A 27,558-nucleotide genomic window follows, 5' to 3' on the forward strand; every position below is an offset into this window, starting at 1 on the left:
CCAATATATTCACTGTTTCTGCCCCTATAGTATTTCTAGATTGCAACTTTACTACATTCACCATCTTTACATCATCTTTACAACTACATGCTTTTTTCATTTTGCTAGAGCCAGAAGAACAAGTCATGCCCTGACTTTGTCTTGTTATATATGATGTGCTTTTAAAAGTGTATGACTTTTACTTCATACAGTGTACTGATTGCATATTTTTCGAGTGAAGGAAGTGCTACTGTTTTGTTAGCAAGTCGTAGTGAAGTGGTCAAGGTGCATGGTGGGTGTAAAAAGTTTAGGATGCTGAAGACTGGGGCCCCTTGATCCTGTGTCTGGTTAAGTTTAGGCAACAAAAGTGCATTGTTTAAAGGTATACTATGCAGGCTTTGTTGATTAGTTTGTAAAAAATAGTACCAGCGAAAGTGAAAGTGAAGCCAACCTCAAGTCACTATTTGTTTGTTCTTGTTTGCTGCATTTTTTTGGCACTGTGTCTGCTATTTTTTGAAGCCCTCTCTTGGATGTATGCTGCTTACAGTCTGGCACCTGGTTGCTACCTTTTTATAAAGTTCTGATCTCACCCAGGCACTGTGCCCAGGAACGTCTTCAACACAGCAAAATAAGAAAGTAAAAAAGAAAGTAAGAAAATTCAGGCAGAGTCTCCACAGATAAAAACACTCCCACACTCTTGTAGATCACAGGAGATGATTGAGAGGGACTGGATTTGTATGAGTCTATACATTGTTTTTTAGGAACATCCTGCATAGCATACCTATACATTATAAAGAAATATATAATGTATAAATGTGATTTCTGAGAGAATACCTGGGCTGCAACAGCATGAAGTACATTCTCCATACTAATGCTAGTTAATTTCCACCAGTTTGTTTTGTATTCACTCTGTGCAGTTTGATGTAATTCCAGCAGATGGTTACAGCAGAGTTTAAAATCTGCTGCAAAATGGCATCCCTCTATCAGAAGTTAACAGTTAACGATTAAAGCGATTCTCCAGTTAAACCAGATCTAATTAGCTTTTGCCAATTTCCCCCCTCTCGTACCCCTAAACTCTCCATCTGCTGCATTGGAGCTTCTGATAGTGAACTCCACTCCTAAGAAGAGGAGCCTCTGTAAAGCTCTCTCACTGCTTTTTTTTTCAGGAGCTGGTTTGAAGTCATCTTTTGTCTGGTGAGGGGGGGTTATTGTCTACATATTAAGTGAGGTTCTGTAAGGGTTTCAGCAGCATCTTGACTCCCCTAAGCTGAGGAGCAGCTGAGGTTAAGTGGTCTCCTTGCTCATGGCACCCATCTTCTTCTTCACTGTGACAGCTGGGGACCAGACCGTTGCCATAGATACACTCTCCACCCCCAGTCAACTGCTCATTTGAAGTTACACACACACATATAGATGTATATGTATGCTGCGTACAGTGTTAGATAATAGTGACTGATCCTTTTCCAGCCCTGTGATCAGTTTCATGTGTTCTCCTTCTCTTTATATTCTCCTCTTTAAGCAACTTAACTAAAAAGTGAACACTGAAAAACATGGATACTGAATCTGAGAGCAGAAAACTCTTTTCCTTTCATGCACTCCGAGGTTTAATTGTTATCTATTAGAACTGATTATGAAAAATGGAAAGTCAGTTTTTGGAACAGTAAAAATAAATTTCAGTCACTGTACATGACTGCATTTCTGTTTGTTTTGCTCAAATTGCAGAACTTTTCACTGAAGGTGGAAGAATTCCAAGAGATAAACCAGTGATCAGGAAAATAATTTCAAATATTATTTTCCAGTAACACACTCCATGGGGCAACTTCTTGTGTGCCAGGCTACAAAAGACACAGGTCTTGTTCACTGACTGAACGGACCTGAATTTGCTTTTGTGCAGAAACTTCTCTGGGTGATAAATTCTAAGTTTGAAAGTGTATGAATACTATAGCCAGCATAATTTATGTTTGTCTTCAACTGCATCAAGTATATGTAATTACTTTAAAGTATAAACGATGATAAACTAAAAAAACATGACCCAGAAAGTAACCATAATTAGTCCTTGAATAACCAAGACTGTTAAAAATGGAAGATAAAATACTCTTACATTAATACAGACTCACCAGCACAGCTCACTTCAAGCTTCAGACATAAAATATGTTGCTTATCTTGCAGTGACTTAAATTTGCTGCTCACACTGAGGTTGCAAACAGATATATAGATAAATATCTGTATGTGGTAGACCTAAAAGGCCACTCAGCCTCAGTGAGCATTACAAGCATTATTTGTCATATCTTATATCTTAAGAAGTCATGTTCTAAATAATTGTTCATGTGTTGACAGATTTAACTCAGAGCATAATGTTTATGTGGTAAAATTATGTTGTGAATTGCTCTTTTTTTATAATAAAAAAAGAGAAGAATAACAATTAAAAATCCAATTGAGAAACTTCTAAGCAACGTCATAAACTTAATAGGGTAATAATGAAGGTCAAACAGCCTAATGTATATGTTAGTGTACATAAGCCTTTACACTGATAAGTGGCGGGCTTGTATTCAGTTTTGTACACAAAATTTTGTGATTATTGTACCATGTCTCTGTCTTTACTGAACCTGCTAGCCTTACTAGCTTAATATAGACTTTTCTCAGCATTTTGGTTTAGAGTTTAACTCCATATTCTATCTCTTTTTATTGCAAAACCAGCTTCCAATGATGTATAAAAGAGTAAGCGTAGACTTAGCATGTTAATTATACATATATGAAATATGAGACGAGGTATGCATGTCTTTGTCAGGGTGAACGCCAACACAAAACACAGTTTTGGTCTCTATAGCTAATTTCAAAACTTGTATGGGAGGTGAATTTTTTTCATAACTCACCGGTTTACGTTTTATTAAGGCCCAAAGTTCTGCATATTTAAGTGTGGGGCTGCTTGAGTGACAGGCTGGCTGCGAGGCGTCACCACAGTCTGGAGGCCAGATCTACCCCTCGCTCCTCCACAGCTCCACCCTCTCGTCCAAATATGGCAACATCTGGCTCCAAAAAACCAAGGGAGCGATGGCTGCATTGTCGAATTTGAGGCTTCAAAACAGCAGTCCACAAACTAATGGGTGACGTCATGGTCACTCCATCCATTATTTATACAGTGTATGGCTAGCAAACACGTACAGTATGCTGCTTCACATACAAGTGAGTTAAAGAGTGAGTCTGCTGCGTTAACTCTGCCTACCCTCTCTGGTGGAACGACCTGTGCTGGGTGATAGAAAACATGTCACTAACTGCGCTGCTTGTGATTTTTCCTGTGAATGTAAACACAGACACCCAGTTGGTAATATGGCAAATGCAAGGGCTTTCATCAGAGGGCCGTGGGCATATTTATCATTATTTAAATGAAAATACTCGAGATTGTTACTTTAAATAATTTGTTTACAATCATTGTCTCGGTGTAAACATATTCATAATAGATCATTTGCTCTATACTCCTGGTCACTTTAAAAGGTCTCATGCAGGTGGAGCTGCTGGATCCTGATGCTGCTGTGGCTCCTGTGTTGGTGTATCCTGTTTACACTGTCCTGTGAGACCACTTTCTAGGGTCAGACCTTAAGATCAAAAAGGCAAAACTGTTAAGATGGGACAACGAGGAGGCCCCACCCAGGACCCCAGACCAGCAGGCTGAGATTAGAGGACATTTGTTCCACAATATTGCTGCCTCCTGGTTTCCTAAGGCTGGTGCGTTTGCACAGAAGGTGCAGGCAGATATTTGGGCAGCGGCCAAAGCCTTTCCTCGCTAGCGGGCCACCTCGCTAGAGCTGCAGGTGCTGAGAAGGACTCCCCACTGCTTCCTAGTGTGGTCTGCGACCCTACAGGCTGATGGAACAAATGCTGGTCTAGGGAAAATAAACTTATCTCATTTGGATGACAACACATAGCCTCAGGTTACTGTGTTGTGTTGCACCAGTTTTGAGAAACAAGTCGGATGGGGTCAGTGGCTCATCTTGCGCTGTGAAGCAGAGAGACTGATGCAAGTGATAGTAAAGGGTTTGTCTTTGTATTAATATATGAACTTTTTTGTAAAATCAATATATTGGTGCAGATTGCTAATGCAACGAGACAAATCAAATGAGATATAGTAATGATTTTGTTCTTTGGGAGCCTTTGGTAGGTAACTGGAGGTATTCTCTGCGGAGGGGCTCTCAGCTGGCTGACCTGGCCCTGACCCCTGAGGTGAACCCCATCACACAGAGGTGTTAGCGTGCCACCCAGCGTGATGGATCACCCCTCGGATCCCTGTGATCTAACAATCGTGGCCAATCATCGAGACTCTCACTGTTACTATAATGATTGGCAATGATTCGGGCCCGGAGTATTCAGATGATGGATGGAGGCTCATGCCGGGTCCTGAGAGAGAGCGAGTCAGCCTGGATAGAGCCAGGGCTCAATGTCTATTGACAGCGTTTGGTAGGCTGGGTAGTTGTTCACATCTTTATCATAATGAAGTGGAGATACTTAACCCTGCGGTACGTGGGGGTCTCTTAGTGCCTTAACACTGATGTTTAAGGTGACCCCCCTCAGGGAGACGCCCACACATTGGCCAACCGTTTTTGCCAGATGATATGCTAATTTTTTTGACCTTAGATTGAGCTGGGTTACTCCCACCTCTACTGAAAAAGAGGGTGATGAGCTCAGCACGACATGTAAGGGATTCAGATTTTATTTACATGCCTTTAACTTGGATTTAACGTCGATTTTATCAGTTATTTGAATCATTAAGCAGAATTGCACTTTGATTTTCTAGTGCAATATTTCCTAATATATACAGAAGATCAAAGTAACACTAATGTATACAGCACCAGCTCCATTTGTATCGGGAAAAAAAAGCATTTCTGCAGCGATAGAATGTTTGAAGCTGGGTTCTGTACTGTATCTCTATATAATACATGCAGCGTCTATGTCTGGCCTTGGATTTGGGTAAAGGCTGTCACAAGCTCACATGAGTGCATGCATCACAGAGCAGGGGTACTCATCCAAACCCCACCCAAAAACCCACTCCCCCGGTGCGGGGAATTACTGGGCCTCTCCCAGCTCCTGGTAACCCCTTCATTATCCACACACCAATGGGTCCGGATCAGATTCAGCCTTTCTGCAGGGGGGAAAGAAATGGAAATTGGGAGGCAGGGGCTGCAGTCCATGCATCTGAACAATGCCTCAATGTTTAAGAAATGGCCTCATGGATGGGAAGTGATAGGGTTCAGTTGTACTTGGTCTGGAGCTGGCTTCCTTGTTTTAATTTAGTGAGAATCTGCTTAAATTGTTCCTCTGAATCTTTGGCTATTTAATTATCGCAAACGTAATTAGCAGGGCAGAGAAATAAATATCTGATGTTATAGTTTGCTTTTCCCATGATCTGCGTTGTCTGTGCTCAGCCCTCTTTCTGTCTTCATCTCCTCTTCTCTCTCTATGTCCTCTATTCATTTTTAAATTAACCTCCTAATGGACCTCATCTGTTCAGAGAGAGCCTATTAACTAAAGCCCTACTCTCATCCAGGGTGACTGCCACAGAGGGCTGCAGACTCCACCCACACAAACCTGTCCCTTACCGCCCGTCAAACGAACAGCCTCGCACATCGGGAAACAAAAATCAAAATGTGGAGGAAACCAAGAGGTAACAAAAGGATTTCATTATATATAATTAATTACCTACCGGCCCTTTTCCGAACCGAAGAATTAGAGGGCTTTAATTGCTTTATCACCTGGGCCTTGTGAGCGCGGCAACTCAGCAATCAGCCTGATTTGTTTTAAATGAGCTGCCATGGGATGAGGTGGACGTTTGATGCACTCTATCTGCCCTCCAGCACCTATAGGTGAAGTGGTGGACTGAAGGGGGTGTAGAGTGAGGCTCCTGAATGGTAAATTGAATGTCTGTGAATGAATGGAAATCAACAGTGTCAGTCCCTGAAGCTCCCTAACATTTTGTGCCGGCCGAAACAGTTTCCAAGAAACAATATGTTAAAGGGGCTCTTTTTTTTTGTCTGTTTCAAAACCCCAACACACTAACTCCCTCAGGATGTGGCGGTAGCCTTGGGATTTGAACACCAGTGTTACTGAAGCAATTAGCATATTCCTGTATTAAAGGAGGGAAGCGTGACAGTGTTTTCCAGGATGTCAGTATGTATCATTAAAAGGCATATTTTAATTAGGGACATGTTAGTTCGTTACACTAAATGGATTAACATTGCTTGTCAAGGGTAGAGATATGTTTTACATTTAAGTCCACTGGGGAACAAGGTCTCAATTTAACAAGACATCTTAAGTTGAGATGGGTCTTGTTAGTGGGGATTCAGAAATGGCACTTAGACAGTTTAATATTTTGAATATGTGTGAAGATGCCATATCGCTGGGCGGCTGTTTGTGTGTAACTGAGTGTAAGAAGTCAATTATTATATCGCAAAAAGTCTGCAGGCTGTGATCTGGAAACAATACGCTCAGAGGGCAGACAGTTTGCTATCATTTGCAAAGTATATTATTAACAAAAAGATGACTTAGATTGGTTTAGTTTTACATTATCATTTGTAAAACAAACTATCTCAAAGCATGTTTTTCCCTTTCAAAGTTTATGAGGAGAGATTTAAGAGCAGGGAGCTTGACAGCACACTTTCTGATGATGCAGCGAGTATAGGTTCTGCATGACCGTTTGGATCAAAGAGTGGTTATCTCTCCTATTGAGCTGTTCTCACCTCTGTCTTCTCTCATTATGGGGTGGACAACAAGAATTTCCCTCCATTAATCAGAACCCAATTCCTGGGTCAGCCATCACAGAACTCCTAACAAGCCAAAATGTAAAAAGAAGTGTGGAAATAAGTAAAATAAAAACAAGACAAGCATCTCCTGAATGTCATAGATGCCCGAGAATTGATTTCTTCCCTGTTAGTGGGGAAAAATGGGCGAGAAACTACTGCTTAGCCAGAGGTTCTACTAAATTAGATTCACTTTGTGTGTGCAGTCAGCAATCAGTCAGCAAAGTCAACTTGAACTGGTTGTGAAGTAAGCACATATTCATATAAATTGGCTTTTTTCTGCAGTGAATGAAATAATCCCCGACCTGGCCACAGTGGATCGCTCTACATACATTTAGACAACTTGTTTCCATCCATACATGAATAATGGCCTGTATTAGAGAATGTATTTCCAGAGTTTCCATAAAGGGTGCGCCAAAGGATTTTGAGACTATCAGGACGGTTATTGGGATGTGAGCCCTGCAGCTGTGTTTTTACATTTCTTACACACCTGCTGTGCTAACAACACCCCTGCAAGGATTATCTTCAAGAGGATTTGCAGGCGTATGGTGTAAAAAAACACAAGACAAAAGTGCCTGACATGTGCTGTACACTTTCACCAAGTTCCCACTAAAAGATGAGATTAATTCAGACTTGTGCAAATGTAGACATGAGGACAGATACGGAGCATTTCTGAATCAGATGAATGATAAAATACATGCATCCAGGACTTGCTGTGCTCGTTTTCCATGTGTAAAAGATTGTCTTCAGTAGAATATCATGACTCCCCTCCTCTGACTGTCACTTAGCCCCGTCTGGGTATAATGTCCTGCCCTACTTTGCCAGTTCTTGATTAAAATGTTGACTTTTTGCTGGGTAATAACCTGATTAATGTAATTGAATGTAAAAGGGCGTAGCTCAGCAGCACTGCTGATCACTGGAGATGGATTAGGAGAGAAGGCTTTCAAATTGAATACAGTTCTCTCTCCTCAGCTTGTTAATTGTGCCGTTTACCACTACCTGAGTCAGTGACCACTGCTATTTAGTCTCTCTAATGATGATGCACAGTCCGACCCAACCACAGATAATTAAAAAAGCCTTCCCCGCACCAGCCCCCCATCTCTCTCTGTCTTGAGTTTGGTGTTGCATTGACAAGCCGCACTAAGGCTAGATATTGAGCTGTCCGCTTCGCAGAGTCTTGGCTGCAGGACCATGTAGCCTTCTAAACGCTGTTGTGTTGTGTGTTTTCTAGAGGGAAAGTTAGGTATAGATCCTTGGTGTTTGGCTGTGATTGACGGCAGAAAAGTGTGAGGTTTCATCATGTTCTTCCTGTGAAAATGGTTTCCTCCCTTTGTCTCACTTATACTAAAACAACTTCATGTGTGCTATCATTAATTCTAGCATCAAAAAGAAAAGAAGCGTCCTTTTAGAAACTTCCAGTTGGATGTGTTTAAGAACTTGAGGTTAATTAAAGATCAACTGTGTGGAATTCAGGGCATTCAGGAGCTGTTTATATCTATATCTAGGTTCTCTCCCACAGAGTCTGCCATGTTGTACAGTATCCCAGAATGGACAAACCAAACACTGACTCTAGATAGGACCATTCTGTTTTTGTGTTAGCTACCATAGTTCTCTTACACGCTTGCCACATGGGAGAAGTTTAAGTTCTGCAACTTCACCGCTAGATATCACGTAATCCTACACACTCGACCTTTTAATCCCCTTCATACAATGCCATAATTATAATCTGCATATTGGTAAATTGTGATGAAATCAGCTAATTTTTAATTTTAAAGTTACAAAAAATGGTCAACAGGCCCACATTACACTTGGTCAAATGTGTTTTTGTATAGCTTTGTTGCAGTGCAGAAGCTTGCACACTTTGTAAACCCCACATTAAGTTGCATTGGAGGCATTACAAGCAGTGTGCTGACATGGGTTTCTAGTTACAGTGGACAAGTGACATTTATATTTATGGAACTGTACAAAGAAGTACTTAACCTCACTGTCACAACCTCTCTCTGCACGGTGTTGGCTTTTTGATCTGCTTTTACCTCTACTCTCTGAAAGAACTCAGTGGAGAATAGCATGGACAATGCTAAATGCTAGATGGTCCTACAGTACGCAATCTTTGTAACTTGTAAGGGCGTAGGTGTCATTTCAATACTGGGGGGAGGGCAAACATGAAATTGGGGGTTGGGGTTTCTCCCTCAGGAAATTTTGAGTTTCAGATATTTAATTTCCTGCATTCTGGTGAATTTTTATGCACCAATTTATGGTGGAATTTTTTTCTAACTTTGTCAAAATAAAAGTCCTCTGTTCTTTTCTCGCTTTAGTTGTGGGGGACAAATGCACATGTTGTAAAATCAAAGGGGCCGTGCCCTCTGTATCCCCCCGAAATCTGCCTATGCTAGCTAGCAACACCATTTGTGACTTTCCTTTTGATGTTTAGGCTGCAACTAAAGACTATTTTTGTTACTGATTAATCTAAAGATGACTTTTATTGATTTTTGATTAATCATTTGTTCTGCGAAATCTCAAAAGTCCTGATTGCTATTTCTTACAGTCCAGATGATGTCTTGTTTTGTCAACCCAAAAGTTCAAAATCTAAAAATCCAAAATCAGCAAATATTTGGGATTTTTGCCTGAAAAAATATTTAAATATATTATTGAAAATAGCTGCTGATTCATATTCTGTCAAACAAATTTTTCAAACTCTACTTCCTCTACTATCCTCAGTTGGATAAAACACAAATTATTGTATAATTTCATTTGAACAGTAGACTCAGTCATCTTTTAAAAACATCTATTTTGCTTTTGCACCGGGGTTAAGGTTAGGATTAAAAATCAAGACCTGGGTAAGGTACCTTTTTCATCACACTGTTCCCAGTGTTCACTCGCTTTAACGTAAAACAACATCTTCATCTGCACAGTAATAAATATAACGACTTTTTAAAATATTCCCTGTTAAGTCAGGTTCTACATTAAAGATGCCTTTCTGTGTCTTTTGTCCACATCAGTTTGATTAACTAAATAACTCAATAACATATAATTCATTAGGAAATCATTCAGTCTATTCCAGTTGAGAGTATTTACCCCTACAAGAAATGTTGACTTCCTTCCAATAAATTTCCTTGATATCATATTCAAACTAATCCTTTTAAATGTACCCTGTTGCAGCAGCTCCAGAATGAGGAGCTTTTTAAGAGGTCTGAGAGGAGGAAAAGCAGTCTCTGAATTTACACCGCTAGCAGTCTAGAGCAAGTGCTGAAATAATTAGGGGAGAGAAATCTTTGGCTTGTGCAAACTTCTTTCCACCATTGCAGAACAAAATAATAAAGAGAATGTGTGTGAGACAAAGGCAAGAGACCCCCACGGTGCCTGGGTCTCTGCTTCCTGTCAGGAGTATTCCTGCGGGGTTTCACATGACAAAACGCAGAAAGTTGTTTTGTCCCCGTGCCTGTCACGATACACCCTCATAACCGCAGCTGTGTGTTTGTGTGCATATGTGTGTATGTGTGTGTGAGTTGTGAGCTTGCACATGTGTGTGTGTGGCTGTGCTTTTCTTTTTTTGTGCTGGCATGTTGTCTCGCTGTCTTCCCTGTCAGCTCCTAGCCTGGCACCTGCTCTCATGTTCCTAATTAGTCTCATTTAATTAATTATATTCTACAGCACATCTCCTCTCTGTTCATATGCAGAGTCTTTCTGTAGGTCTCACTCTCGTCCCTCTACTCGTCTAATTCCTTACACTTTATATGCAGAGAACATAAGAGTATTTATGTTATCTGTTTCAGTAGTGCGGGAGTTTGCCGAGAGGTGGAGGAGGTGGTTTTAATGGTTGAATCAAGCACTTTTTAAATGCTAACCATGATAGCTTTTTTAGTTAAATGGGGAAAAAACACTTCCTTTAGTTCACCGTGTTATCATACTCTCAAAAGCTGCACTTGGTAACTTTTTCCACCTTCTCAAATCTGATGCTAAATGAGCGTTTTTGCCTGCGAGACACGCTGACAACCAGCTGACTCACAGACAGAATCTCTTCAGTAAGCTGCAGGAAAACAAGTCAAGTTTCAAGCGTGGTGAGTAAACAGAAATCAGGAAAGCACTTTACCTGTGACAGTTGGCCTAAGCACCTCTTTCTTCTCTGTTAGCTTTTCTGTTCCATTTGTCAGGTTCACTTGCCTTGTATGCCAGCGTTGTCTATTAGGTGTATTTTCACTGTGCTTAGCACTACAGTAAAGGACTGAATTGAGAGCAATGAAAGAGAGAGTTGAGTTTATTAGCCCCTGGAGTCCCTGGGGTAATTACTCATCATTTGGCCACAACAAATGTGAGTTAATAGTAAGGAATATTAGTTTCAGTGATTGTCGAGATACTATCTGACAATTAAATCATCAAACATGCATCCTTACATCACCTTTATGTTGCATGAGGTGTGATAATACCTTAAAACCAGGTGATACTAAGAAGGGGGCATCCAAGGTACACAAGCCCATCAATGAACGACAGTGGAAACAGCGTTGAATTTCACTTCCTGATGTCAGAGAAGAGGGGCAGCCAGTCGCAGGCAGCCTCCCAGCTGCCCCTCATCCCGTGTTTTCCACTAGAGTATCCTGGGCTTAAAGAAAAGATGCTCTTAATAATTCAGTGCCTTGATGAACACCACCCAACACCGCCACAAAAGACAAGATCAAACTTTTGGCAAAGCCAGCGCCGCAGCAGGCCGATAGTGTTTCCCTGCGTAGCACGCTGTACGTTGACCATATGGACATCATAATCACCCGTGGGATGAATCAGCAGATTCTTGATCTGGAGCCCAAAATCACACGACACCTTAATTAGCTGGTGTTGATATCGCCCTTCACAGTGCTAATTTGTCACCGCCAACAAAACAGCTTCTGGCAAACACGGTTCTGTTGGATTTTGTCGACGCTGCTAAGGAAACAGAGATGGAGCATTTGAGGTGACAAATATTTGAGTTATGGGGGTGAAGTCCTCCCCTGACAGGTAGCTCTACTCCACAAAGCATTTCTTGTATCAACAAAGATTTCACATTGGGTCTTGTTACACATCAACAGCCAATTATGAGGAAATAAGCACAAGTTTGTCTTGGTGATATCCTGAATAATAATAATATGCAGCCATCATTAAATTATTTGGAACCGTGTTTATTCCCAATGACATGCAGTTCCCAATAAGGTGTAAATAATTGCTGCCCTCCTTGGGAGGCGTAGCCACCATGAAGCAGTGAGTTGAAAAGGTCAGACATGTTCTGCACGCCAGCTCTAAAGTGGTTTATTAGCATCCCAACGACATATTCAGGAGATCGTCGGAGACATAATTACCTGGATAAGGTACAGATGAATACTGTATTTGGGGGAGAAGGCAAGGTTGGTTGGATATTGGCTTTGTCTCCATTAACCTGGAGTGCGGTGTTAAAGGATCTGTTTGTGGAGAGAAAATGACAGGGAGTCGGGCTGACGGGGCTGGACTGAGACAGTTAAAGGCCCCTCGCTGCATAGGATAATTAATAAATAAAATACCAGGGGAGCCCCTGCCATGCCTTCGTCTATGACAGGGGCTGTCTCCAGTGCGCTAAAGCATTAAATGACCAATTTCTGTCAGACTAACTTCCACCACGCTCTCTCTCCCTCTCCTTTTCTTTCTCCCTCTCCCTTTTTGCTTGCCCTCTCGTCTCCACTACGCTCACCCCTCTCTCCCCCGTTCCCTCCCTCGCTTCCTCGTTTTCTGAAGTGGGGCTGCTTTGCTCTCTTTGCACTGAGTTTTTCAGCGACTGATGGCTCTAGTTCATTTCTGCTGAATTAATTGGTCCCTGAATGAATTCTGTTGACAGGGCAATTCATCATGTGTTTGGCCTGACAGTGACTGGGTGTTGGGTAGGGGAGGGGGGTGGAGGCGTCGGGGAGTGTGTGTGTGAGTGTGTATGTGTGTGTGTTGGGGGGGTGAGGTGGTGTGGGGAGCCAGTCAGAGGTGGTGGGGGTTGGTGATTGTGGCCTCCCACTTTTCTTTCTCCCCTCTTTGCCTCATCTCCTCTTCTTCCTCCATCCTGCTGGAGCTGCAGAAGGCTGGATGCTCTTGTTGCACTGTTTCCCCAAAACAGTTGGGACTCAAACAAATCAACCCCCCCCCCCCACCTCCTCAGGCTGAGCTTCTGTCAGACAGAAGACCCTCTCTCAGCTTGAAGGGGGCATGCAGGTCAGTGCTACCCCATTTTACACATTTTGGCCTTTTGTTACGCCCCTGCACACTTCCTGCCCAACCTCGAATCCCTCCCCGCCACTTGATGTGCGCACACAAACACCATCTCTCGCCCCACAGCTCCTCAGCCCTTTTGGAGAGTGACATAATCAGGTAGCGAGGCATATTTAGTGCTTAATTACACAATGTGTCGCACAATGGCCATTCAAAACGATAATTTAGCTCCTGAAGGGGAATCGCTCTGCACTGCTGACTGATCTAACTGGGATGGGAATGGTATAATAGCATATAGTTGGCAGATGAGGCCTGGGTTGAGAAAAAGCAGCAATTGCATCTCTCCAGACAGCTCTCCGACTGCTCATTATTCTAATTGCGAACTATGCTACAGTACAGGATGCACACACAGAGCCTGAGCATCCTTTGAGCTTGAACATGGAGGAAACCTCTTTAGGCTGTGTTGAGTCAATCAATGCTCACTCATTACAAACATCACAAAGTCATGTTCTTGTCGCCTGGATGGTCTCACCCGCCGACAGTGAAAATAACCTCATAATCATCGTTCTGTCAGGATCAGGATCATCAGAGACCGGGCTTGAACTCTCCAACTCCCCTGCCACACTGAAATAATCTTAGTATGAGATGATGATTTATTTCCACAAGGACATTTTCACAAACCTTTATTTTAATTTTCAATTTCGTTCATCCTTGGACCAGGATGATAAACACGCTGTTGCTTCCTCAGGGACACTTCAAGACTTTTATATCTATTTGAAGCATATTCACTTTCAAGATATAAGCAACATGAGAAATAACTCTTTTCAACACGTCAAGTAGCTTCACATTATACCTCTGGACTGCTATAGTGCTTCCTCTCCTCATCCCAAATCCATTTGGGATTAACAGAGTTAACGAAGGCGGCGTTGTGAACAATACTGCGCCCGTGCAGCCACTAATTAAAGCCGCTTCTAATGAGGGCTCGTTGATTGACACAGCAGGGTTGGCCTCTCCCCTCGCCAGCATCAACTATGACAGCCACATGATGAGGCTGATGACAGGCTCCCATGCAGGCAGATGACAGGACGTCACTGCTAGACCACCACCACTCCTCGTCTCTGAACAATACCGCGCTCGTGTCACACCTCGAGCGAGATTCACCGAGTCTTGCTCTCTGGTCAATTTGAGGATGTTTACACAGAGACAGATCATGATGTATTGAATTACTGGTGTTTTCGCTGTACTTTGTCACTGTTTATTCTGTTTGAAGGAAACGCCCTGTCAGTTACTCGTGAAAAAAAGGAATACACCAATACTCTGGTACAACTAGTCCTGCAATCAAAAGTTAAGTTACATAAGTATCATCAGCAAATTGTACAACTGTATTTTAAGTATCAAAAGTAAAGGTACTTAGCCCTTGTGGCTAATAAATGATCATATGTCACATTATTGGATTGTTAATATTAATGCATCAATGCAAGTAGCATTTTATTGTTGTAGCTCGTCCAGGTGCAGCTAGTCTTAACTGCTTTAAACTGAATACCAGTGTTGGTGAAGCTACTTTGAAAGCAGAGCTTTGCAAGCTACCAGTTACCAAACATGGGAAGAAGTTAAACCATGGCAACAACTACAGGGAGAAAGTTTGGTTACCTAAAGCTTCTTGGAAAAAGTAGCTCAAACTACTTCATAAAGAGAATGATCAAGTTGATCGCAAAATGTAATACAGAATAGTCACATGCCAACATTAAATGCCACTCAGCTTATTGCAAAAAGTGGCCACTTTTTCAGAGGTCATATATAAACCAAGAAATTGAAACATCATCAGTGCTTATTGCACCAAGCAGGGTCACTCAGTTAGCATAGTTAACTTCTTAAATAGCATGCAAGAATATGTCTTAATAAATAGGAATAATCAATATTTAATTGTGGTAAAAGGCTCAATTACAGTACAGAAGCAATGGTGAAATAAAATTAAAAAATGATTCCCTTCTTTTATGGCCCAAAATTGTTAACTAAACAGAGATTAGCAAAAAAAGTTATTTAACTACTGAAATCACAATGTATATATGAATATACAATATAAATGTTGTTAAACAGCTAGGGAGCTACTGCAAAAGTAATCCCCAACACTGCTGTATACTATACTGTAGTTCAGTCCAGTGGTTTCCCATTGACAGAGTAACACGATAAACATGGGAAAGATGGGAAATAAGAAAAATCAAAGTTCAGTTACACAAATTTGTATACATTTTGGAATTGTTCCCCGATGTTTGCTTTTTGTGAAATTAATCTCTTTGGGCTTTGAGCAGTTATTTAAATAAAACCATCTAAAAAGTTTAGAAGGGAAATGTCTCCTTGTCCTGACGACATCTGAAATGTGACAAGGGACACTGCTTGTATTGTATTATCAGCCTTTCATGTTTTTAATGGAAAATCTTAATGAAGAATTACTAGTGACTACAGCGATCAGATAAACGTAGTAGAGTAGGAATGGAAAGTAGCATTAAAGGGAAAAACACCTGAGCACAAATACCTAAGAAATTGTGCTAAAGTTGAATAAGTGTACTTTCCACCACTGATGTAAGCTATCAATCGTATTTGAGATCCTTACATAGAAGTGAAATTTTAAAAATATATGTAGAATTTAATGCAATAAATTGCTGTCTGAATGAAACTTTGCAAGGGATTGCTTCAGACTGTGTCCACCAGCTCTTTACAGTGGGCTTATTTCACTGTATATATTACCAGTGACAGACATGAATCATGCCAAAGAGGCCTAGCTGTAGGGCATCACCAAGCCAAGTTGACAATGAGGGTGAAGTGTTTGAGTAAATCTTGCGCGAGGCCCACTGGCCCCCGTGGCAGGGCCCCTCCGCGCGGGGTTTTGAGAAGCCCCGAGGATGACAGGTGCTTTTCGTAATGCCTAACTGATGAGAGCCAATCAGTGCGCCCCATTCTGCTGGTGTGTGTCTCTTCTCCTGTTGTTGTCATCTGGCCCGCTAAAGTAAAGATGAGCTTGACTGACAGATGCATCCGGGTTCACAGTTTATTGGTTTCTACGAGAGAGCCAGATATGCCAATTTAGACAGGGTAGTGACAAAAAAGTTCCCATCTAAATGGAATAATTTTACCACTGGGAATTCTCAGCTGGGAGAGGAAGGAGTGTTAGTGTGTGTGTGTGTGTGTGTGTGTGTGTGTGCTTTATCTTTTAACAAGGCCTGAATGACAAACACATAGGACAGTTAGGGGGCTGACAGAAACAGCAGCTTTTGATGCTTCACAGGGGATCCATGAAATAAACAATAGGCAGAGGAAGCAGGGAAATTGAATTACAACAATTGTGTGCTTCAGAGTAGAGAGTGTAGAGAGGAGGTGAGGCAGCAGCAGTGTGGTATAGCAGGATGAAACCGATGCATCATTAAATATACTGGAGTCAGAAGCCGGGGCAACGCTCTCCTGCCTTCCCAACTGTCCTGCTTCTTTGTCTCACCCTCCTGTCTCCCTTCCCTTTTTTTTTTTTTACTTTCTCTCTTTCTCCATCTGTCCTGCACTCTCACAAACACACGCGTTAACATAATGCTCCTTTTATCGTACTACTTTTAACAGGAGTCATAATGTGTATGATTTCTCCAGACATCCACACTGATAGGCACAAACAACGTGCTCTGCATCTATCATGTGGTTCATATTTGAGAGCTGTTACCCGTATGAGTGCCTCTTGTAGTCTTGACTGTTCATAAAACCAAACATCAATATACGAGCAGCAGGAACGCTCCCCGGGAACCTTGAACCCTGAATCATTTTCTTATGGGGTTAATAATGAGGGGACACCGAGTCAACGACTGACATATAAAAGAATTTATTTCTCATGTGCACAAAAAGAATTGGAACAGAACTGAAACAGAACAATGATTGAGGCCACGAGGCTTTCTGTATAGATTTTCATCAGAAATCCTTTTTTTATGTCCATGACACATCTCCTGTATCATCTTTACAACAGCAGAAGACCCATTACTTCAGAGGTGCTCCGCTTCCTAAAGCAAAGACTCCGCCTGAATGACGGTGGCTTGCACTCTGCGCCAGTGTTTCATTTTCCGATATGTCGAGCTACATGTAGACAGAAATAGGCAAATCCCAAGTGCAATTTGTAGAGGATAACTTCTCCTGAAGAGCAGGACCGCAGTCTGTTTCTCTGTTATCCGGTGCCCTCGGCAACGACAGTTAACCCTGGTACCAGATGATGTATTTGCTTGCGTGGATTTAAAGTAAACTTTATCTTGGATGCTAAAGAGTTGTATTAGTAGAGAGAGTGGAGGGAAGGAGGGAGGAGAGATGGGTGACTGGTAATAAGTGTGGATGTGTTTCTATACATGGAGGCACAGATGACTGTAATTTGGATTAACATAATGAGCACAACATCTACTAACAGCAAACAGGACAATATCTTTGATTGTTGCCAAGGACTTCAGTTTGATCGCGTCGTTATTTAAGGGAATTTGTGGAGCAAAAGTGAAATGAGAGAGAAACCATTTCACACTGGAGGTCTTTTTTGTACTTGTTAACTTTTATGCCGTTCTCCATGGGGAGTACTTAATCTGAGCCCAACAACAAAAGATGATACAGAAAGCCATTTAACTCATTGCATAGTGACATAAAACATCATCATGGCATTATCATGAAAACAAAATAAATGACAAAGACAACCTATGTGATGTTAGCATCTGAAACCTGCTGCTACAGCACATGTAGCCACAGGTTATACAGTCGTTGTGCCTTTTTTCCTCAGAGCACAACATTACATTAAGACACAAATGTAATGCATGTTTTTTTTTCAGTCTGTATATCTACAAAGGGAGCCAGTACATTAGTATGATACTGCAATGGTGTGTGATATTATTTACAGAGAAGAATTGTCTTCACATTATTCACAAATCATTCTACAAAGCAGCATTTTGTTGCAACCGATGGAGTATTGAGTCACTGACCTTTTTCGTTACAGTCACCGCGTTGTTCGCCTGTCGAAAAGTCACGACGTACATGTTCAGTGTCGACTACTTTTTTAAAAGATAATACTGCTTTATTTATGCATACATATACTGTAAATAAAATATTAAATATCAAACTAAGTCTTTGGCAAATGTAGTTAAAAGTACATTCACAAAATATTTTCCAAAAAGCAAAACTGAATCAGTATTTCCTTTCAGTCCCTATGGAGAGTAGAACATAAATCAAGGAGGGTGGTGAGAATGTGTTCGTAAAGGCAATTAATTTCGTGGAACAGGCATGAATTTACGTTGAAAAAACAGGTTTGTAAGGCAATTGTTGAAGCTAATTTACAGTTGGATCGCTCAACTGCGTACAGCTTTCTAAACTGTGTAGGCATCTAGTGGTATGACTAAGTAGCTGAATGGATTACAACCCAGGAGAATTTGTCGATGTAACCATAGGGCTATGGCTTACAGCCTCCTCACACAAAAACATGTCTGTCTGCTTTGTGTTCTTGCACCTACACTATCCAACATAACTGGTAGGTTAATTAATTTTAAGTGAATGTACCAAATAAATTAAATAAGCTGAGGTTATAGTGCAAAAAAAGAGCAAAGGACGATCATGCATGGACACGGACATGACTGGAAAATGAGGGCAATGTGACAACTACTCTGAAGGAATCTTTGATAGCCTTTTTTTACATTAAAAAATAGTGACAAGAAAAAAAATAATTTAAAGTATTTAAAATTCTGGCGAGGCCGTTTTTTTGTGGTCACCATGTTTTTAATACTTTGCAAAATGATTTACATTTTTACATCTGATTGTTTGCCACAGGGAGCGTGATGTTGCCATTGGTCTATATAGGGTCAGTAAATGTTGTAGGACATGCTGTGTTTATCCGATAATGTGGGTAGGACAGGAGAAATGGGAGCAGAAGACGTAGTCAAAGCACCAGAGTAAAGCCCGCCCTACAGCTCAGAGCCAGGATCTCATTAAGTGTCAAAGAGGCCCCGCAACACTGGTTCAAGCCGCTGCATCATCAAGCTATGGGACCATTGTCATCTCCCCTGGACTTCTCTCTTTAGAGCAGAAAAATACTGCAGTTCATCACATAAAAGGAATGTGAGGATCCATGAATAAAATAACAACAACAACAACAGCAACAAAGAAACAAAAATAAAAACCCACAACATTTTTTTCCACATGGTATTCTTCACACTGTTTTTCTTCAATTTATATTTTATAATATATATATTTATATAATCTCTTAAAGTCATTCTGGAACTGTTCGGGCCTGTCAGAGAGTGAGGGCATGATGGGTGAGTTCTGAACGCCCGCGGGCCCTTTTGACCCAAAAGTGTGTGACGCTGAAGCTGGGCTAGGTGCACCGGCGTCGACCTCGCCGATCCTTCCTCCACATCACGGGGGGTGGGGGGTGGGGGGTTTCCTTTAGGCTTCCACCTCGCTTCCCTTTGACCTCAGTGTTTCTCAGACGGGGACAATATGGAGGCCGAAGCCCTGGCCCTGCAGTTTGAGCTGGTCTCCATGGTAACTAGTGGCGGTCGTAGGCAGTGGCAGCAGTGGGAGGTGCGGAGCCACGGGATGCGGCACTATAATAATAAGGGGAACCTGAAAGTTAACAGAAGAACGAGCCGTTGGAAACCACGAGGTTGACAGTCATGTAAGATGCATGTGTGTAAAACTCCAAGCACAGAGAGCACATGGAGCCTGAAAATTTTTATTACTGTTTATGAATATGATTTTAATTTGGAAGTTTATTAATGTTACAGTATGTTTCTGACATAAGAGTAAGTCCCTTACTTAGTAATGCTGGATTGCTGAACCGCCATGCTTCGTTGTAAGTGGTGTATTGTGGATGAGAGTAGGGGTTTCCGGAAAAGTCCCCTCCTGGAGAACAGATCGATAAAAACAAACATTAGCAAAGAGCTAACAAACTGAAATGACTGACAGCTTTTGTAAAATTTTAAGCTGTTAAAAAAATGTCTTTATACCAAGTTACATCACAGTTACATTACAATCTAGTGACATGTTTGCTGCACTTTTTATCCCGGCTGCTTGTACAGCTTGTCTCCGCAGTCCCTTCAGGTGAATTGATTGTTTTATTAATCCTCTGTTAGTCTTTAGGATTTCCTCTTTTCTCTCCTTAAGTGAGTGCTTTTCCCCCTCGCGTTTAAGCGACAATGCTCCGCTTCAAAACTCCCTAATAGGTTCTCTGAGGCTCTCATTCGCTCTTTGTCCTCCCTGTGCAGGTCGTGGTGGTGTAAAGGACGGGAGGCTGAGGGGATGTCAGAGAGCGATGCTGTGGGTCCACAGGTTTCCTTCTTTTACGAGACTATAAAGGCTGGGTTTTATATGAAGCTGCTGAAGAATGGCCTTTGCTTTAACAGTGTTTGGGGCTGATCACTAAATCTTAGTCATTCGGCACCAGGTGGAAAAAAAACTGCAACCTCTGGATTAAGGTAGCAGTGCTTATGTGCTTGTGTGAGTATATCCATAAGCACTCTCCAGTGGGATATAATCCAATAATGCATAAGTAATTTTCTGAATTTCTAATAGCAGCTTTTACCCGCATGTATATCCTAAAATGTTACCTGAGTTCACTTGTAAATACTGCTCGCCTGCTGTGATTATTGGTCAGTGTGAGAGGTACATGTCTCTGAGCAATAAAAGGAATTGTGTTTTCAGTTGTTTGGAGAAGAGATCTACACACGCTGGCAGCTATAGCATCCCCACTGCTGGTCGTGTAACTCGAGCTCATCCCTGAGAGAGATAGTGATTTAAATATTTACAGGCCCTCCACGCCTCTGTGTTTTGACCCTTAACTGTTTGCTGTGAACCTGAACTGCAGGTTAAGTAGAGGGGAAAGAGATACGCTCTGCAGCCCTGGGTGTCCGGGGAGGCGAGGAGAGGAGCAAAAGCAGTGTTTATCGACGGGGCTGGTGAGAGTGCGCTGTGTGGACACGGCGAGGGTAATGAGCGCTGGGAGCTGGAGTGTAACTGAGAGGAACTGTCCTATCACACGGCCACTGATTGTGGTGATCGCCTATCGAGTTCATCTAATGTCCTCGTCCGCAGACGCTAACCACACGCTAACCGCAGTCTAACAAAGCTATAACAAGCTCACTTCAATCCTTTGGGTCAAGAGCAACGCTTTAAGGTTTCTTTAGTCTCTCAAATAGCAAATGTGTTTTTGTGTGTGTTACATGTATACTGTTAAAGACGTCGCAGGAAAGCATTACCACTTGTTTAGCTTAAAGTGACCTCAATGAGATCAACTGAAGGGGACTACCTACTGAAAATAAAACCCATAAAAGTAAAATTAATGGCATCATAAAAAGGGAGTAGTGCCACCTACCAGGAACCATTCCAGCGAGTGTGGAGGTGGGGTAGCTGCCTTGTCCTGTGGGGGGGACATGAGGCGGGTAGCCAGGTAAGGTGGTGCTGGCCATGTCTCGACCTGCAGACACACAGAAGCAAAATCCTTACAAGGATGTTCGAACACACAAAAGCTGAAAATCACCGAAGTGAAGTCATGCATATAGTCACCAAGAACTGTGAGCAATAACAAGCCGCTGTCTGTCATAATGCACCATGCCATTTAATTTCTAACAGTATGCAAGATCGCTTTGCAATAATCTAAAGAAAAATAGATGCAAATGTTGCAGCACATTTCATGAAACTGCATGATGTCCTCCATTTTTTAAACTTCTTATCCAGTTGGGTGTTGCAGGGAGCTGGAGCATTCACTGGGCAGTAAAGTTATCGTGTTATCATAGAATACAACTCCTATAACGTTAATACACCAACGTTGTAAGCAGCTTTTAAAACTGACAGGAGCATTGGGCCAATGAGAGCTCTCTCTGCTCCACATTCAGTCCTGTAATTAACAGTGACAGTATCGGGCCTGGCTGGATGAAAGGGCACCCAGGACAGGGTCCAAAACAGCATCAGCCCTACATCTCTGCCTCTGCATCCCCCCCTTTTGGCCTCCTCTGGCCCCTCAGACTTTGTGCCTGTCACGAGGCTAGAGGGACCTGGAGACCTTTTGTTAACCCGAGAGACGAGCAAGGGGTCAGAGCTGGAGAAAAGCAGGGTGGAGAGGGGGACAGAGCAGTCGCCGTTAATGAGGGGCAAACAGTCAGTTTTGCCACTGTGTACAAAACAGTAGCGCCACAAAGCATGATGGGATTGATGGCTTTGCAGCGTGAGAGCTTTGATTCAGTGTGTATTTGATAAATGAGCACAGAGGTAAATCAGCTGAAGAGGGTGAGCTTGATTGGGTTTTGATCTGGTTACAGGGTCTTATGGGTAAAGATGTACCTGCTATAAAGGGCTGGCTGGCATACTGGCTGTAGCAGGGGCCGTGGGCATGGGCAGGGTAGCTGGGAGTAGAGGCATCTACAGAGAGGCCGGACTGGTGGGGCAAGATGTCGGCTAGAGCAGAGTCCCCAACAGAGGAGGGGGTGAAGGGGGCAAAGGATGCCTCATGGGGCTCTCGCTTTACACACATGGAGGGTGGATGTGATGGGTGAGAGTCTGCCAGGTGGGAAAAAAGAAAAAGAAAAACTAGATATGATGCAACGCCACACATACTGTACATGCATTCACCTCAGTCATTCAGATGTATGATGGGTTTGTTGTATAGCTTTCTGAATTTCCAAATAACCAAAGCTTCTTTGCAGACGTAGAAACAAATCTCGTGTTGCAGCAGACGTTTTTAGATTTGCCACGCAGGTAGCCGAACACACCACAACAGGACATCCTTAGCAGGTTTGTAGTATGAATTTAAGGGAGCCTAAAAGATGAGGAACACTACAAAAGGTGCTACTTTACATTAACTTCCAACTCAACTCCAAACATTTCATATGAATACTGAATAGATAAGCAGTTGATTTGTTCATTTACATAGCATATAATAATAATCTCATATGCACCCAGCAGTAATTCATTCAACTAAGTGGAAACATACACCAGTGAAATGTTGCAACAACACATCGTGCCTGATCAATCAAGCTCAAATGCGTAAAAAATTTCCCCAAGGTTTTGGGGAAAACAAACAACATAATCTCACGGCTGCTTTCTCACAACAAAATCACTCCCACAAATAACCAAACAATCGGCTCGCAGACAGTTCAAAACTCCACACTTTGATCTAATTTGGCTGATGAGTCTTGGCATCTTTCATTTCACCGGCTCTGCCTCTTGAACCTATGCAATCAATGTGAGCTCTGTCTCCGGCCGCTCCACGTCTGCTGCAGAGCCCGCTCTGTTCGCTGGGGCCTGTAGGGAGAGATGGCTCTTTCCCGACACCATGATAGCCTCATTAGCTGCTTCCCCCATCATTGTTATTTTACAACAGGACTGTGTGTTGCGATTCCTCATTAAGATAAGGGCTGTTCTATGGAAGGGGGATGCAACCCTGTCAGCCCCATGAACCTAATGCCAGGGAACATAACTGACTGCTTTCCCATAGAAATCTGCAGCAGGTTCTCCAAATCTCTTTGTCTTTGTGACAGCTGGAAATGTAGATTTAGACTGAGGTACTGCAATTACACACTTTCATCTTAGTGAGACAAATAGCATCGCTGTGGAGTGAGCAGCGCAACGTTTAACAATGTAAGTTTTTAACTTATGATCAAATCATTAAAGAGAGTGGTTGCCCGAATCTCTGGCACGAACAGAAATATTCTAATGAGTGGGCTTTGCATTTAATTGGATGGACCTAAAGTTTGTCACATGCACTGTACAAGTATGTCATGGATTTATTGGAAACAAGGAACGATTGCAGTTGGCTAGCACTCAGTTCAGTTCTTCAGTTAATTATATCTAACATGTGCTCTGTTAAAGTATTTAAAGTTAAAACAGCTCTCAAAAGTTCAGTTTGCCAGTTAGGTGGATTTGGTTGCAAAACAACCCCAATCGCCAAAACAGGCCTTTGTTGGATTAGCCTCTGTCAGAAATGCCATAAAAGCACTGTATTCAACATACACCTTGATCAGCAGCATTTCGCTTTTTACTCACAGAGAGCCTAAACAAGAGTAAAAAACATATGCTATAAAAGACATAATCCACAAGTAATAAAACATAATCCAATGACTGCGTGTCACGATTTAGAAAAGTGGATTGTGTGTTTGTTAGTGAACCTTGCTCATGCAGGTACAGTATATTATTGTTCTATGGAACACTTACTTTTTGTAGAGTTGCCAAAAATATTGATTTATTTCTACATGATGATTCTGAATACTTGCAACAATTTCATTGCTCATTTTTTGCCGTATTGACATACCTATAACAGCTGTACTTTCTCGCTCTCTCTTAATGTTCATGACAGTCATTCTGCTGTTCTCTGCTACTAACTAAGAAAAGATTAGTCATTGCTGCCATGTTATAGTCTTGTTATATTTATCTTGTGATAAAAAATGTAGTTGTATGCCCTCAATGTCAGTTTTTCCCCTCGTATTGAAAATATTATCCAAGATCAACATTTTTCAAGGTACTGAATTGAAATTCCAGTATCGTGACAACACATCATGGCCCACCTAACTATTGGGACATTAATCTGAACTTAAGTAAAAGACTGAAGGTGCCAAACATGAAGCCCAGGCCACGTCTGTTTACACTATATGTGTCTGAGACTTCCTGCATACCACTGTAGGCTTCTGTTTTCTCAGTGCCTGAGCAACCGTTGTCAAACAGACAGTGGTTACGACGCAACAACAACCGATACAAGCGCTGCGTTCAAGACCACTGAACTCTGAAACTAATCAGACATGGTGTTGCTTATTGTCCTGGAGACGAGGCAGAGCCCGGGTAAAGGGAGCCTGTCAAATCACAGGCCCTGATGATGGAGATGGAAGATAAACTCAGGGTCCTTGGGGACTCTTCTCCCCAGCAAACACTGCGAGAGCGGAGACGCTATAGAGTTCTCCAACATCTGTCTCTGCTCCACCACTGATACCACATCTACAGAACCCATCAACCATAGAAATGGACTGTTAAGAACCTACAACGGTCCTCGGAGTGATGCGTCCAGATATAGCTACAACAGCCCGCTCTCAAGTGAGCATTTCATCTTTAAATGCACACCGAGGAACTTCGCGGCGAGAACCATTTACTGGCAGAACTCTTGTTTTCAAAGGCTGACACTCAGTCGACAGAGAACTTTTTCATTCCTGCAAAATGAATCAAGATCACAGTGAAACTTGTGTCGGCAGGTCAAAGTCCTCCAGAGTGGAGTCAGAGGATTAAATGTTAAATTCACGTTTGCCAGTACAGCCTCCTGCATGTAGAGGTGGTCAATTATAACCACTTACTCCAGAAAACAACAGCAGAGTGAATATGAAAGGCCGCATCCAGTTGTGTGTAAGGACTATTTGCAGGGCCAAATAGCTTGAATTCCCCATCCACAGGTTTAAAGTCATTCATTATCAAATGTGTGCTCAAAGGTTAGCGTGCTATTGTGGGGGGTGATATAAACATTAATTTCCAAGCTCGGGGCTGCAGGCGTTAACTGAGCTGAGACACACCGTTTGTCACCAGGCCACACACCAGGCACCGCAGGTTAGGTGGCTGCTTGTTGTTTGCCACCCAGCAGAGGATGGCAGGTACTGCCAAGTCATAAAATGGGCTCAGAGTGTGGTGTACGTTTCAGCTGAAATTAATCTGAAATAAAACAGGGTTTTCTTTCCACCTCATCTGTACAGGTTTATCATTATTCACTCACAGGGAGAGAGAGAAATAGATAGGTAAGATGGCAGATAAAAAGAAAGATGGAAAAGCATTGGATCTTCGCATCTGCTAGAATTTTAGTAGGTCAGAGGGGTGCCCATTTACACCCAGCCTCCCCACAGGCTGTGGTGAGAGTGATTATAGAGCCCAGCCTTCACTGAGACAACTGTACTCTCATTGGGTGTAACCCTATTTAACTACTGATAAGTAGCTGCAATATCATGCTATGACTTGTTTCATAAATTAAGCTTGTGTCGGGATTAAAACAGCCAAAGTCATAATGGACCAGACCCTTTACGTTGCATAGAAAACTGTGCAGATACGTAAATGCTAGATCAGAGCTAGAGACCAGGGGTTAATCCTGACATGTTGTTCTAACCATGGACGCACTGAACAGTGCACAGTGTTCTTCCTCTGGATGCACACACACAAACACATACTCCAAAGCTTACATAAAAACCAGAAACAAAGTTCCCTGTTTACTTTTTACCCAGTCGAATATGCACAGTAAAAGTATAATCCAGTTTAATATAATCTACTTGCCAAATTAGCAAGAGGTTGCATTTGTTATAGGAGAAGATAATTTCCATTCAAATAATTATTGACGACTTAATTATATTTTTTAATAAAGATGGTAACATTACAATGATTTTCATCCACATGTTTAACATCTAAAGACAGCCATGTGCATGGAGAAGAAACCTTTTCTAAATGAGTGGTGCTTTTTACTGAGTCCCAGCGGTGCGTTTCAGTGCCCTGAATCTCTCTCTGACTTGGCTGCCGCCCTCCTTCCTACAGTAGGTAACCGTCTCTTTCACACATCAGGGTAAACAGAGGACACAAAAGATGGCCGACATTGCTTACACTGTAGCGCCCTTGGAACGCAAAACTGAGCACTTCATTAATCATTCATCTTTAATAGATTATGCAAATTCCAGGACATAAAAATCAACAAGATCAATAACTGTATGAATTTTAATTGGGAGCAGAAAACATTTAAAGAATGAATATAATCTTGCAGCTCCATCCAGTATGAGAGCATAATTTATTGATAATTGGATCCCAGCCTAAGTGAGGAAGGTAATTTAGCATTTTTCAGCCTTGGCATACATTCCTATTTACAGGGTTTGCTAATGGCAGAAAAAATAATATTATGCAGTAACAACCTATACCCAATCAAAGGCTTCATGCATTACTTTGCATAGTCGTTAAAATTAAGTAATAAAAGCTTACTGGATATTACTTCTGAGTTTAATTTGCTGCTCAAAATACTCAGACGCATTTTATAATGCTTACGCTAAAGTGTGTTGTCATATTCCACTCTTACAAAAGTTTTCTTATTTCGCCTGCTCATTATGCAATCTGTGGCCCTCACATGTATCGCTTTAGGAGGCCCCTGGCCCCCAGGTGGCTTGAAGGCCACCTGCTATGAGTGTGCTCCCCAGAGCGAGACCGCTTTCATAGGAGGAGCCCAGCATAAAAGACAAAAACACACCTTTCTTCTCCTGAGGCCCAACTTTCTGGGGCAAATCTACCTCCCACATATTCAGGAATAAAAAAGGGGTCTTTCTTTTCCCATAGCTCTGTGTCTGGGTCCGGGGCTGGACTGTAGGGATCATTTGAGAAGGGCCACTGCAGTTTTCAATCACACTGTCCTCCTCTTTACTTACTCTCTCTCACATACACACACGCACATACACAGTGGACTCATTGACTTTGTTGCCCACTGCATAATTATGGGTGTTTTATTAAAAGACTGGCATATTACTCTCCAGTCAGTGTGGCCATCAGTAAACCTAACCTCTCCTGGGAAAGAGCCTCAGCAGCCACATTGGAACAACACTTCAATTAACCAGGCGGC

At 42.1% G+C, this 27,558-nt stretch overlaps 1 protein-coding gene and 1 long non-coding RNA gene across 16 annotated transcripts in view; one reads left to right on the forward strand and one right to left on the reverse strand.

The window, feature by feature from the left end:
* Positions 1-27,558, forward strand: part of LOC144467486 (uncharacterized) — an 89,451-nt gene that overhangs the window by 34,195 nt on the left and 27,698 nt on the right. The window contains exon 4 of one of the 2 annotated variants that reach the window (XR_013493680.1): positions 5,519-5,636. The exons of the other annotated variant lie outside the window; for it this stretch is intronic. This is a non-coding gene — a long non-coding RNA (uncharacterized LOC144467486). Of the gene's footprint in view, positions 1-5,518; positions 5,637-27,558 lie in introns of those variants that run through there. 2 annotated transcript variants of the gene reach the window in all.
* The window catches only part of pax2a (paired box 2a), a 29,748-nt gene continuing 18,992 nt past the window's right edge, over positions 16,803-27,558 (reverse strand). For 4 of the 14 annotated variants that reach the window (XM_078160605.1, XM_033613619.2, XM_078160604.1 and 1 more), the window contains 4 exons: positions 22,290-22,505; positions 21,325-21,426; positions 19,770-19,856; positions 16,803-19,558 (listed from right to left, as the gene is read on the reverse strand). In XM_078160605.1, coding sequence (XP_078016731.1) covers positions 19,437-19,558; positions 19,770-19,856; positions 21,325-21,426; positions 22,290-22,505 — 527 coding nt within the window. In that variant the 3' untranslated portion in view covers positions 16,803-19,436. Of the gene's footprint in view, positions 19,578-19,769; positions 19,857-21,324; positions 21,427-22,289; positions 22,506-27,558 lie in introns of all 14 variants that reach the window. The other 10 variants (XM_078160610.1, XM_078160607.1, XM_078160608.1 and 7 more) reach the window with 3 other exon arrangements.

Source organism: Epinephelus lanceolatus, chromosome 17, assembly GCF_041903045.1.
Source record: "Epinephelus lanceolatus isolate andai-2023 chromosome 17, ASM4190304v1, whole genome shotgun sequence".
Taxonomy (NCBI): Eukaryota; Metazoa; Chordata; class Actinopteri; order Perciformes; family Serranidae; genus Epinephelus; species Epinephelus lanceolatus.